This window comes from Watersipora subatra, chromosome 4, assembly GCF_963576615.1.
Source record: "Watersipora subatra chromosome 4, tzWatSuba1.1, whole genome shotgun sequence".
Taxonomy (NCBI): Eukaryota; Metazoa; Bryozoa; class Gymnolaemata; order Cheilostomatida; family Watersiporidae; genus Watersipora; species Watersipora subatra.
In genome coordinates this window covers 60,597,054-60,612,467 of record NC_088711.1, presented here as the reverse complement: position 1 = coordinate 60,612,467, position 15,414 = coordinate 60,597,054, and the positions used below count along the sequence as shown (strand labels likewise).

Sequence of the window (15,414 nt, the reverse complement as noted above, 5' to 3'; positions counted from 1 at the left end):
AGACAGTTGTATGTTGCGTATGCTTGCTATCTTGAGAGACAGTTGTATGTTGCGTATGCTTGCTATCTTGAGAGACAGTTGTATGTTGCGTATGCTTGCTATCTTGAGAGACAGTTGTATGTTGCGTATGCTTGCTATCTTGAGAGACAGTTGTATGTTGCGTATGCTTGCTATCTTGAGGGACAGTTGTATGTTGCATATGCTTGCTATCTTGAGAGACAGTTGTATGTTGCGTATGCTTGCTATCTTGAGAGACAGTTGTATGTTGCGTATGCTTGCTATCTTGAGGGACAGTTGTATGTTGCGCTATCTTGAGGGACAGTCGTATGTTGCGTATGCTTGCTATCTTGAGGAGCAGTCGCATGTTGCGTATGCTTGCTATCTTGAGGAACAGTTGTATATGTTGCACTATCTTGAGGGACAGTTGTATGTTGCACTATCTTGCGGGATAGTTGCATGTTGCGCTATCTTGAGGGATAGTTGCATGTTGCACTATCTTGAGGGACAGTTGTATGTTGCGTATGCTTGCTATCTTGAGGGATAGTTGCATGTTGCGCTATCTTGAGGAACAGATGTATGTTGCTATCTTGAGTAGAAATTGCCTCTACATTCTCTCTCCATTTGATCAGACAAAGTATCCTCGTGCGCTTCACAGCCTTCACTGCTTCAGTGATTTAATTCTGATATCTCATTTTTATGTTTGCATCTGATCGGGAGGTACCAGTAAAATTGTATTAAAACTTTGATGGAGTTTCTGTTGCAACAGTAACTTTTTTATACACACGCTTTTATGTACTCATTGTTATTATTAATTCACAATATTCATGATTTTTACTTAGTTTTCTCGGTTTGTATCAATTATATCAATAGCAAATCATTTTCCATTGAAGTTATTGTAGCAGGAAAAACTTTATCTAGCCATTACTCGCAAATTATTTAACATTTAAACACCTTTACAATTGTTTTATTTATTCTCTACAATTATTTGAAATGCACAAAACACGTTTTTTCATGATATGAAGTTTAAAAGTTAGAATGATAAATGTATATGTTAGAAAAAAATGAATTTTTGTGCAGAACGTTTTTTGTAACATTGAAACTCCGACCCAGCGGCCATATAGGAATAACTTTAGCCCAATATGAGGCCTCTTCTTTCCTAGTTATCTAAGACTGGCAGAGTATCTAGTCCAATGATCATTTTTATACATATCAAACTTGAAACACATCTTTGTGTGTTCAAGTGAAGTTGTCCTAGAAAAGCTTCCAACTTTAGCTTACCGTCAACCGCAACTAGGAAATAAAAACAGTTCCAAAATTTTAGATATACATGTACAGTATATAGACATTTATCGCCGGTCCATACTGACTTTCAACTGTTGCCAGTTAAAAGCCACAATTAGAAAGTTAAAACCAGTTCATTTTGCATATTCATGTTGAATTGGACCAATGGTAGCAGTATAAGATCTTGGCTTGAAAACACTGGTGAGAGACGCCTGTGACCACTGACCAATGAGCTATATTGTCCACATAAACTATCAACTTGTCACTTACTTTGAGAACTACATACATGTATGATGGTCCGCCTCTATCAATTTACAATCTTGTAATTTAAAGAACCTTAGGTTAGCGTTATCTTGTGAACATGTATTGCTATTTCATAGGAAATGCTCTGGCACCATTAGACAGGACAATCAGGAAGAAATTATAACAAACTGTATACATATAGACCGTCTATGAGGACCTGGAACAGGTGTCTTTCATAGACTAACTAGAAACACTGTAACTACTGGTATCTAATCTCACCATACCGCTACATATCATTAGGACATAAAACTGCTTCAGCTCAATTATAGGCACATAATAGACCCAGTACCATGCACTCACTGCTGGAGCGTGCTGGAGGTCAAACAACATTATATATGCTCCTATCTTTCTACTACCATTACAGATATGAAAAGCTTCAAGTAGCTGAATAGTTTCAAGAGAAGACAACTAACTCCCTGTTTAGGAGGTCAGTTAGTGATCTCACTGCCACAGTATTATCTCAGCTCTTACCGAGGTTGTTGACTTGATTAAGCCACCTCTCCTTAATCTCATCCTTCTTAGTTAACACATCTTGATAAATGTGGAGCTAATTTATATTGATGAAGTTAATAAAAACCAACTACTGCAGTCTGAGAAACTAATACAATGTATATACAGACGATAACAGTACTACTATAAAAGTGATAACAGTACTGTTGTAATAGTGATAACAGTACTACTATAACAGGGATATCAGTACTAGTATCATAGTGATGACAGTACTACTGTAATAGTGATAACAGTACTACTATAATAGTAACAACAGTATTACTGTAATAGTGATAACAGTACTAATATAACAGGGATAAAAGTACTACTATCATAGTGATAACAGTACTACTATAATAGTGATAACAGTACTACTATAATAGTAATAACAGTACTACTGTACTAGTGATAACAGTACTACTATAATAGTGATAACAGTACTACTATAACAGGGATAACAGTACTACTGTAAAAGTTATAACAGTACTACTGTAATAGTGATAACAGTACTGCTGTAATAGTGCTAACAGTACTGTTGTAATAGTGATAACAATACTACCGTAATAGTGATAACAGTACTACTATAACAGGTATAACAGTACTACTGTAATAGTGATAACAGTTCTGCTGTAATAGTGCTAACAGTACTGCTGTAATAGTGATAACAATACTACTGTAATAGTGATAACAGTACTACTGTAATAGTGATAGCAGTACTACTGTAATAGTGATAACAGTACTGATGTAATAGTGATAACAGTACTACTGTAATAGTGATAACAGTACTACTGTAATAGTGATAGCAGTACTACTGTAATAGTGATAACAGTACTGCTGTAATATTGATAACAGTCCTGCTGTAATATTGATAACAGTACTGATGTAATAGTGATAACAGTACTACTGTAATAGTGATAACAGTACTACTGTAATAGTGATAGCAGTACTACTGTAATAGTGATAGCAGTACTACTGTAATAGTGATAACAGTACTGCTGTAATATTGATAACAGTACTGATGTAATAGTGATAACAGTACTACTATAATAGTGATACCAGAAAAGGCTGGATGAGAGAGTAACCCCATACCTACTACCTACCGTGAAAAATGTAGAGAGTAACAAAAGGGATTGAAGAAGAACTAATGAATCTCATAAACATTCACTCCGTTTCACTAATCTAATCTTTATACTTCTTGATCAAATATAGAGACCTTCACAGCTTAAACTGTCTGTTCACTTAGATAGTAGTTGAACAATAACAACTAAACAGGCATCACCGACTATACTAGGTGCATATGCAGAGGGTGTAGGAGCGATATATAAGCATGTAGCTAAGATCTACAGTCATGAGAACATAGTATAAACCTTGGAGAATAAACTTCTCTCCTTCCTATTTTATATAGAACATTATAATAACCGGTATAACCTTAGAGAATAGCAAAGGTTGGGGAGGAGCACGACCAGCCATTAAAGGAACATGCCATTTTAAGATAAACAGAGAATAATGTTGCTACAGAAAACAGCGAATCATCAGAACCCTTGACATGGCCAAGTTGTGACTCTAAGCAGTGGCAATAAGGCATGAGAGAATGACACCGAATGCTAACAACCAATGTTACCCACATTATACCTCTTCAAGCCTATCCGCATGGTTAATGGTTAACATGTTCAACACAGCTATTATTTAGTAAAAATAACACTGCCATCTGATATTGCTTCTAGTATTATAAGTAAAAACTAAGAACAACTTACTGAGATACCAGAGAACATTAAAGAACTAAGAAAAAAGCAGAGAAGCATCTTTATAATAACTGGACCAGGATAAAAATTAGCAAAGCTTTGCGTATGAAAGGACAACTCTCTAAAAGTGTATTTGTACGCTCACAAGGCAGTGTAGCTGTTGAGCTCTATATAGTTCACACAATGAAGAGAAGGAGTTATCCACCCTTCAGGTCAGCAAAACATTTTGGCTTTGCATAGACTAAAAGTGTTGCACAACAAAAAAACTAAAAACTATCCACAACCTTTTATAACTTTCCGGGTCCTAAAATGAATTTTTTCTCACAAATTTTTATTTCTCACAAAATCATAGATGCATCATAAATTAATAAATACACTGCATGTCAAAAAATAGCCCATACTCAACACACCTGAAAGTAATCATACTTGTGCAGTGAGCTGAGGTACTGTGCCCATTTCTTTTCATCCAACTTTGTTATTTCCTCACTATTTGCATTTGTACTGGAGTTGTCCTCTTTAGTCCTTGAGTTCGTGCATAGCATTTCAAACCCAAAAGCCTGTAAGACGCAAACGGCAACTGGTACAGCGTATTGATGCTAAGTGAAACGTACTAGATCTCGAAGTTGCCGTAAATGTCTGGCATGTTTGTTTAAATGAAGCGTAGTTATCTCCCCTTGGCAACAAAACACTGCTTTATTGGAACAGATAAATGTTAGCAGATGTTAAGAGGTAGAAGAGATAAAAATATTTTTAGTAACAATGAAAAAGATAAAACAGTGAAAAACTCAATGCTATTATATATATATACTAGTACCCTGACAGTCTGGTGTACCACAAGAGATCATCAGGTGTGTTAATAAAGTACAGAGAATAAGTATGTGTACAATTATTATAAAGTGCTGTAAGAGATCATCAGGTGTGTTAATAAAGTACAGAGAATAAGTATGTGTACAATTATTATAAAGTACTGTAAGAGATCATCAGGAGTGTCAATAAAGTACAGAGAATAAGTATGTGTACAATTATTATAAAGTGCTGTAAGAGACCATCAGGTGTGTTAATAAAGTACAGAGAATAAGTATGTGTACAATTATTATAAAGTGCTGTAAGAGATCATCAGGTGTGTTAATAAAGTACGGAGAATAAGTATGTGTACAATTATTATAAAGTACTGTAAGAGATCATCAGGAGTGTCAATAAAGTACAGAGAATAAGTATGTGTACAATTATTATAAAGTGCTGTAAGAGATCATCAGGTGTGTTAATAAAGTACAGAGAATAAGTATATGTACAATTATTATAAAGTACTGTAAGAGATCATCAGGAGTGTCAATAAAGTACAGAGAATAAGTATGTGTACAATTATTATAAAGTGCTGTAAGAGATCATCAGGTGTGTTAATAAAGTACAGAGAATAAGTATGTGTACAATTATTATAAAGTACTGTAAGAGATCATCAGGAGTGTCAATAAAGTACAGAGAATAAGTATGTGTACAATTATTATAAAGTGCTGTAAGAGATCATCAGGTGTGTTAATAAAGTACAGAGAATAAGTATGTGTACAATTATTATAAAGTGCTGTAAGAGATCATCAGGAGTGTTAATAAAGTACAGAGAATAAGTATATGTATAATTATTATAAAGTACTGTAAGAGATCATCAGGTATGTTAATAAAGTACAGAGAATAAGTATGTGTACAATAATTCTACTATCATGCAAAGTGAGTGATTGGTGCAGTTGTTAGAGTGTTGCTCTACGAATCTGAATGACGCTAGTTCAAAGCCTAATGAAGGCGACCTTTTTCCAACCTCTGTTCATTTGTCTACAGACAGACACGCCTCTTATTATATAGTGAAGGTTGAATCATACCTAATGAAAACTCATAAAAGACGCTCAGACTAAGAAAATGGCAACTAAAGTTCTATCTCAAATGAAACTGAACAGCACTTACAATTTTCATGCCTAGATCATGTGACTTGTACTTAGGACTGTTGGCCGGCGGAATGTTCCAGATTGAGCGCTTAGGAGGAAAGAATTTCTGTTGTACAAGCTGGGCATAAAGGCACCGGGTGAGTCGTACCTACAACAGACAAGATAATGATAACACCATAGCTGATAGGACATGCAAGAACCACCAACCCAGAATAGAGCTGTTGGGATGACTGAACCTAAGGAAAGCAATGAAACTTCTGAAAATAGGGAGCACCAAACAACTCCAACCATACCAAAACTCTTTTATAAAACTGGATGCTGTGTTCGTTATTTATTTGAAGAGAACACTGAGGAAGCTCCATCAGCAATGCTGCTGTTATTAATAGCTGCGGTCATTATGCCAGAACTTCTCACCACAATATGATTGAGGCACACGTCTCACATTAACTATATAACCAACATTCCCATCACATCCGTTATCGGTAAAAAGGTCATTGTACAAAATGGTCATCATTTTATTGACACAAAACCATATATAGTACTTTAATGATAGAGCTGTTAGAGTTCTGGACTAGACCAAATGTTTTGCTTTTGCTAAAGCTAAAATTTATCATCCTTTTGAAATTCGTTTTAAAAATAGAGGAAGTTCCTTTTAAAATAAATTTGATTCTTGAAGATGAACTTGCATCAAATTTTAGTAGATTTTATCAGAAAGTATCAGAATTTTTCAATCATTTGTGATTGCTTTTGATTTTTAAGGTCATCTGACTGGCAGGATGCTTCAAGATTAAAATTAACAAAACTTGATAGCGGTTAGAACGCTCATACCAAGCGAAAGTGCGATTATGACGTCTATAGTTGCAAAAAGATCGACAGTTTATAGACACAATGCTGCAACTTTAACACAATAGCTGATATCAACTATAGCAATGATAGCAACTATAGCAATGATAGCAACTATAGCTGATATCAACTATAGCAATGATAGCAACTATAGCAATGATAGCAACTATAGCAATGATAGCAACTATAGCAATGATATCAACTATAGCAATGATATCAACTATAGCAATGATAGCAACTATAGCAATGATAGCAACTATAGCAATGATAGCAACTATAGCAATGATAGCAACTATAGCAATGATAGCAACTAGTGATGTCATTTCCCACTTATTTTTTTCTGACCATTCTAACTGTGATCGAGTTTCGTCAATCCTAATCTTAACACATGCTGGCAGTCAGATCACTTCAAATATTAAAAACAATGGCAAATGATAGAAAATTACTGAGACTTTCTGATATAATCTACTAAAATGTTTTCCAATTTCATCCTTAAAGAGCTTTTCCGTATAAAAAGTATCAAACATAGAGACAACTAATAACCCTGAAGAATAACTACGGTATATGAGAATCAAATGAGACCCGCTATCAATGATAATTTGCATCAGGTTGGCACTGAAATAACGCAGTGTTCTGAGTCATCTTTTTAAACCTACTCTAATTTTGAGCCACCACAACTGACCTTGACACTGACTCGGTTGTCAGGAGGAAAATAACACATGTTTTGACAAGCTTTGACATCAATGGGATCTCTGAGATAAAAAGCTCTAGTAGCCGAAGATATCAATTGAGGATCATCAGCCAACAATTGAGCAGCAGATACAGGAACATAGCATGTGGTACTATGGATATCAGCAGCGGCCTGTTCCGGGTACCTGCAGTAAGAAGAGAAACTAAGCACCGCAGGTTACAATGATCTGAACAAACTTATGGAAGAAGTGGAGTGACGACTGATCAGCCATCAAGTACAACAAGCATAGCAGCTACAATGGACCTTTCTTACATTTACCTCTAAAAATTAATAGGTATAAAAAGAATGTGCTTAGTCACAGATGTTATGGAGACCTCCGTGAAAGTTACCCTCAAACGTGGACAGGGTTTTAACAGAGTATTGAGTATATTTCTATTATCCAGAGTCCAGCATAGCAATTGCAAACTTACTCCCACACAATATACATTGTAACAAGAATTATATAATTCCGGAGTGTAAATGCGAATAAAATATTTACAAGACTAAGTGACAAGCATGTCTAATTATATACAAGTATAACATCGAAACATAGAGTTAATGTCCATAGAGTTGTCACATGACATTTCACTTATGATTATTTGGGTACAATTATTGACACGCTGCAGGCACACCGGTCGAGACTGGAGGGAATGCCAATTATCAAAGCATTACCGGTGCAGGACTCGAGGTCCACAACTGCCTCAACGGAATGAGAGTGCTTAAGTCGACCATCTCGGAAGGGCAGATGGCGAAAGTGTGACACCGACTGGCAAGGCAGACCACAACCTGAAGACTGTCAGATTATCCACTGCTTATATGTCCTTGCTTGGATTAGCTAACTTTATATTGTTTTTATCTAGTTGAAAAGTTTGTATTCTGATCATTTACCCGCTGTACTGTTTTCTTACAGGTATTCCGTGTACAGTCAACACTCGCTTCTTAAAACTTAACTAGGTTGAACTTTTGTTTGTCCGGACAACATCCGGAGTCCACAGAATTGTCCGATGCGGCCGTGTCTGTACGAAAAATGACAACATTGCCCGATAGGTAGCGGCTCGAGTGAGGCAGGTGCTTGAGTTTTCCACCAGAGTGTTGTACTGTATTTTCATTTGTTATTATTACTGTTATTAAAATTATACTGCGCACTATTACAGGTATAACCATATTTTACTCTCTCATCTATACTGTATACGCATATAGTATTCTAGGAGTTGTGTGTGAGGCAATAGAGGCGGTTTAATATACAGTACTGTACAATACTCCATTTTCAATAATCAGACTTTTTCAATGGCCGAGTCCGACCAAACGACTCTTGTCTGTATATAATAGCTCTTTCTTAATTTGATCTCTAAAAGGTAATAAGTGCTCTCCATATATAATCAGCTATGTATGCACTAGGAGGTAATGGTGATAAACTACATACATCTAGTGCTTCTACACGTCTGCACCAAATAAGCTTGTGATTACACTCAAAGTAACTTGTCAATTCAGGAGAATGCCTGACTTCAAGCCGTACTCTCGTAGACCTACCTCTATGTATAAACGGAACAGAGCCACTTACCGACATAACCTTTTGCTTATAGAGTCCTGGACGGCCTGGCTAGCCCTGGTGACCTTATTGCAAGCGCTCACACACTGCACGGCAGCCTTAATGGTAGGACAGCCAGTGGCTAGAGGAGTTATATCTGCAGGACTACTGGCTAGCGGTATAAGATGCAGCTCCCCTTCATACAAATATACCTGTGTGAATAGAAAATAGGCTATGTAGAAGTTATCTCCTTTCCCCTACATTGCAATGTGTTTATATAAAGGTAAATGTCAAAAATCCAAGCAATTTCACCAGAAACAAAGGGTTATACAGCTGAACTAATCAGAATAAATTATTAACTATTCTTAGCCATTTCAATTCGACGCATATATGGTGACGGAAAGTCATAGAGGTATTATATTTCGTATATTATATTCGCATTTATAAACAAAACCCTAAAAAATGATCATCTTAACAGGGAGATGAGAAGCTCATATATGAAAAAAGAACTAGGCAAATAACTCACCTAATAAATTACTTCCTGTACTAAACCATGTCTTTCAATGATGGAGGCCATTTTGTAGGAGAGCACTAATACTACCAACTAATAACTGCTATCACATTGTGTATTTATAATGAATTTTCACTACACTCGTAGCCCCTTATACAACTATAGTCTATACAAATGCATGCCTTCTCCTTAACACTTCAATTGATGAACCTTTATTTGATTCACTGGATGTTAACGTAAAGACCCATCAGATATTGTTTGTTATGCATATGATTCTGTATATGCTATATATACATATATAAACGGGAATATATGCTATATGTTATGCATCTGATCCTGCAGCAGCCTGTAGATGCTAATAAATCGATGATCGAACAACTGCAATTTTTTAAATTACTGTAAAACCTCTAGTTGAGCGCCACTCTGGGAGAAGGGTTGTGGAATAGAGCGCCACTCTTTAATTGAACACCACTTCTAATTGAACACTACTTCTATTTTACCACCACTATTTGACATTCTTAATATTTACGAACCCATTATAGCAAGTAATCAGTAAAACAATGTTGACAAAAAATGTGTTAATAAAAGCTCAATTACATCTATAGCAATTAATTCGTTCAGTGGTTCTGTTCGTATCGAAGTTCGTTTTCCAACTTGCAGTCTTTAGGTTTTTTCGTTAAAAACTTTGATTGCAACACCGTAAAAATAATTAGTAACTGTATCAGGATAATAGCTGTTCCTTGGTTAACGCGGTCGTGATACTTCGACGTATGTGAAAAATGTTTTAGCAATTACAATACCTCGGACGACTTGTGCTAAGCACGCATCCGGTTGAAAATTTAGCATTTTTTTGCAACAGGTTTTTCAGACAGCGACGCGTTAAAGTTTTGCTCTGCTAAAAATTGTTTATATGCTAATATCAACTAGCTCAGCAGTGCAGAAGAAGAGTTCAGGTCAGCAAACACTGTGGAAGGTATTGAATGACTAGCAGATGATGAGATGGTTCCATACAAAAGCAACAACCAGAACGCTACATGTCGAGAAAACGATGCAAATATTTTTGTTTCAAAAATGTTAACTTGTGTTTCTGCATGTAATATAATGATGGTTTGTTTATGTCTCTTGTTCTTGAATATATATTTGTAGCATTTGATAGATTATTATTATTATTATTAGCATAAAACTTATAAATTTGCAGATTTATAGCATACTATTTGACTACGGTAATCCAAAATCAGCTTACAATGGATTGACGCTCGAAACTCCTGTCCTATAGCACATCAGAAGCCAGTTTTGGCTGCAAACTGTAGCAAACATATCGATGAGGGCAATAAGATTTCAAGCAACCTTGTTAAATATACTGTAGTTATAAAATAAAAATGCGGCTTCAAATTTAAAATGAAATAAAAACCTTTAAAGCTCCAAACTGCAACGCAAGCTATAAAATTAGGTTAATTGCAAGCAATAAATATCAACTGGTAGAAACGTGTATCAGCTTCCTTGTGCATGTTTACTAAGATACCTCCAACAAGTTGGAGGTACATACACAAATTTCTTGTATCCAAAAGGGTGAATGTCAAACCACCCGAAGGAGAGTGCAAAATATGGACGACAGTCGATTCGCCAATGAAAGGGTTAAAATTTATCTTCTCAACATTCTGACGAGATGTTTGAAAACTACACCACCACCCTGTATTTAAACATCACCTCTAATAAAGCGCCACTTTAAGGGAAATATTGACAAATAAAGCGTCACGGTGTTCAAGCAAAGGTTTAACGACAATTTTAATAATTTCAACTTGCATTGTGAAAGGATGTAGCAAAAGATAGTACTCACCCGATTTGTCGCAGTCTCAGGTGTGACCCACTCTGGCAAGTGATTGGCTGCTTCTATGAGCAAGAACTCTCCATCAGAGTCTTGTAACCTGAACAATTGAGGAGATGAACACTGTGTGCTTGTTGAGACACAATTAATCTAAGGGAATTACTTTAGATGCAATCCGGAGCTGCTTATTGAACACTAGCAAATACCTGCTCAGTAGATTTAAAAAGCACTTCGGGGAACAGGTTGTATAAATTGTACATCATGAACATTTCTATTACCACTAATGAAACTTGAAAATAAGAGTTGTTTTCCCAATTACTTAGGAATCAATATAAAAAGAGCAGACAACTTATCATACCAATTGTTATAATATAATGATATAAATATAGCAATTATTATATAATTGTTGACTTATTATAATAATGATTATAATTATATAATATATTATATAATATTATAATAACTGTAACTTGAATAAACAATTGTTTGAGCTGAACACAGCTCCAACACATCAACAGCTCAGTTAGGTGACTAGTTTTTCTAGCCAGTGTAGAAGTCAAACAAATCAGTGAAAAGATTAAAAGGTAAATCTTTTAATCATTATTTAAAAGAAATCCATGTTTAATTAGTGAGAATAAGCAAAATTAAGTAGTATGTTCAAGTTACTTTCATGTATAACTTTGTACAACTGAGCAAGATTTAATCATATCAAACAATAATTTCGATTGCGGTATTTCAGAAAACCAAGCAAACAGCATCCATAAATGCACGACTGAGTTTTGTATGAACTTCAAACAACTTAACAGACACAAGTTTAGCAAAATTAGAAGCGTGTCAGACAGTGACAATTATATTAGAGCAACTTTGCCAATAGTTGATACGATATTCGACCGATGGCAAGATCATACGAGTCATGAAATAATCTCAATTATTGGCGAGAGGATGACAGGTTCTACTAAAACTGGTCTATACATACTTGACAATTAACCCTTCAATCTGGAGGGTAAGTCTTTTGAGAATATAGGTTATGAACCACAGGTCACTGACATTCTCTCCATAATCAGTTGAGCCAAACAAGTGGGGCAATTCTATTTCATCTGACTCTGAAAATCCAAGCAAACATATTATGATATTAAGATGGCACCTTTTAACGGAAGGCAAAAGGTTGCAAAAGTGCAACTGATTTATCAACTCCATGAGGACCAAATGCAAATTGCGTTAAGAATATTCTGCTGTAGGCAGGTCCTCACCCCATGATCCTCTCTAATTGCCCTCACGCATCGCTAATACATGCTAAATAACTAAGAAAATATAAGATATACATGTACTACTGTAACAGCAATCTTATTATCATCTATCTATATATTTTGTTTCAAAGTTTGTGAATGTCTGTGTTTTCGTGTCCAGCTATAGCTATTAAAATCTTGGATTAAAAGCTCGCTGTATTTGAACTCACAGTGATTACAACTAAAAGTTTCAACTCACGCGTTTTACCACTGAGCTATACACGCCCTATTAATCCAAGCCGTTATCGTATACTATATACTGCGTGCACAAGCTAAATGACGTATTATTTGAGCATTGCGCTCACGCGTTACAATGCCCCTGTTATAAAATATTTTTCGTCCGACTCTATGAAACACAATGCTTTTTTGTTAACTTTTTGTTAGAGAGAATTTTTTTCTGCCACACGATATCAACAATAATTTCTCTTGAAATTAAAATTTGATGATTTGTGTACTGATTTTATACGTTATTAAGAGATATTTGTTGCTTGGCATGACGAGTTCGGCGTTATCCGCTGTGATTAAAACGGATTCGCAAACAAAAAAATGATAAAATTTTAGTTGAAAGTTTGAAGTTTACTGAAATATATTCTAAAACTTCCTTCAAATATGTGTTTAGTAAGCTAAGTTTATTTATGTTAGATTCAGCGTTTATGTTACACGTCTGTCTCCGAAAGTAGGAACTCTCCACGTAGTACATTGTAATGTTACATTATCTTGCTGATCATAACCACAAAATGCACCAATGTCAATGTAGGTACCTATAGTTACTAAGGCTTGTTACTAATTTTAATGATGATGATTTTGATGATTTTTACCAGGAGTTGATTGCATGAGATAATTACTATGGGTTTCTATAACACTCTATGTACATCTATAGCCTACGATATTTTCGCATTATGATGCCAACACTGAAAGGAACTAAAATCATATACCCGATCATTTTTCATTGTAATCATAGCAAAACAGACTATATTTAGCCATTAATTGCTAATGATTTCACGTTTAAATTTACAAATAAATTTACATTTTTATTTTTCTGCCTAATTTATTTCAACAAAGCACTTCTTTTATGATATGAAATTTAAAGGTTACAGTTGTTTTGAAAATGTTTGAAAACTTTTACAGCTGGTTTTTTATATTCGTTTGAACTGTACAAAAATACTTTTCTCATGATATGAAGTTTAAAAATTGGAATGGTAAATGTTGTATATGTAAAAAATAACACATTTTTTGTACCGAAAGTTTTTCATTACCCACACATTCACCTAGTATATTTATGAATCTCAAAGTTTGTCTGTAGTTCAGTTTGTCTAGCTAAAGCTATTAAAATATTGGAATGAAAAAATCCGTATCACCAAAGATTTGATCTCGGTCTTCGGTTCACTAGTCCAATCCCTTACCAATTAAGCCACATAAGCTTGATGAATGAATTGGGTGATATATGTCGCAATGTGGGCTAAAATATGCTACCGCTCTACGTTACGGCGCAACGTCATTCCATGTATTAGTAAGAGCTTACATAAGTTAGCCAATGGCAATGTGCCAGACTAATGGCAATGTTTATGAGCTGAGTTTATAAGTGTAGCATTGCTATCACTGCTTATAAGCTGATGCCTGCGCAATAATAATGTCTAATGTAATAATGTCTTGATACCTGTGCAACACCGGCCATTTCGTCAGTTTTATTTCTAATTTTTAAAAACTTGACAATTTTTCGTCACAATAGCGCTTTAACCCTTAGGCGCATAGCAGTGTAAAGCAAGTTTAAAGTCATGGTAAGCACAAATGATAGACTTGTTGATGCATTTAGTGATGGTGTGCAATGAAAGGTTTGCCAAACATGGATGTTGTTCTAAAGAGAATTCGGTTGATAGTTGATGGAACAGTACAAAGCTGTGTTATGCAAAGAACTCTTTTACATTAATCTCATAAACCTAATTATATTACAACCTAAAATATTCGAGCCGAAGCCATGTAAGCATTGTCATTTTAGTAATACAATCCTCATTGTGGTAAGGCAAAGTAATTTTAATCATTTCCAGTACCGTTAGTCAAACATTCTGGAATTTCATTAAAATTGCCAATGATTTAAAAAGTCGCACTACTTTTTTAAGCTTCAACCAATCAAAATGTAAGTCTTACAAGGTAATAGGAAAAAGACGCAAAAAGACAAAATAACTGTATATCTTACATCTTCTTCATAGAACGTACTAGAGCCGGTTGCGGCAAGCGGCACGCCTCATATGTTGAGCAGTTGTTAACACTAGATAATATTGTAATTTATTGCCATATTAGCAATTAATTGTTTATTGTTGATGTGATGTACAGGTGTAGTCAAATAACAGGTGCCTAAACCTTTTCATTCGTGGCCTTCCATTTTATTTGTATAAACATTTGATTACTACTATATAAAACTAGCTTCTTACAAATCGATTATATCTAAAAACTTCTAGCGTACACCTATGTTACGATTGTTAGATGTTACGATTTAAACATGAACAAACAACTTCTCGATTGATTTCTTTGAGGGTTGAGTTCACCTTTGGAGAAGTGCAAACAGAAACTTTCATTTTGCCATATGTAACCACTACTAATGTGAGCTGATAATGCAAGAATATCTTCCAAATGTTCCTCAACTGCTTCTTTCGGAAGGAATAGCCAATACGACATTAGCGAATTATCAGATTGTCGACTTCGTTCGACAAGATCCATGTTTTCACAAAAGGAAGCCTGAAAGAAGTTAGAACAATATTTATATCCGCAAACAGTTTCTCACTTTAAATATTTAATTCGGCAACTAATTAATGCCGTGGTAAATAAATGCTATAAAGCAGATGTCAACCCTTTGGCTGTTTTTGTTCCGCTGAAAACTAGAAAAGTTTTATTACATTTTAGTACAAGTAAATTTGCGTAATGTTTTAAAAAATTATGTTGGAACA

At 35.0% G+C, this 15,414-nt stretch overlaps 1 protein-coding gene across 2 annotated transcripts in view; it reads right to left on the bottom strand.

The window, feature by feature from the left end:
• Positions 1-15,189, bottom strand: part of LOC137393326 (protein ecdysoneless homolog) — a 36,554-nt gene extending 21,365 nt beyond the window's left edge. For both annotated transcript variants that reach the window (XM_068079825.1, XM_068079824.1), the window contains exons 1-7: positions 15,016-15,189; positions 12,163-12,289; positions 11,199-11,286; positions 8,884-9,062; positions 7,275-7,467; positions 5,769-5,897; positions 4,226-4,372 (exon numbers count right to left, since the gene is read on the bottom strand). In XM_068079825.1, the coding sequence (XP_067935926.1) occupies positions 4,226-4,372; positions 5,769-5,897; positions 7,275-7,467; positions 8,884-9,062; positions 11,199-11,286; positions 12,163-12,289; positions 15,016-15,187 (1,035 nt within the window). In that variant the 5' untranslated portion in view covers positions 15,188-15,189. The remainder of the gene's footprint in view (positions 1-4,225; positions 4,373-5,768; positions 5,898-7,274; positions 7,468-8,883; positions 9,063-11,198; positions 11,287-12,162; positions 12,290-15,015) is intronic.
• Between the last annotated feature and the right edge of the window lie 225 nt (positions 15,190-15,414).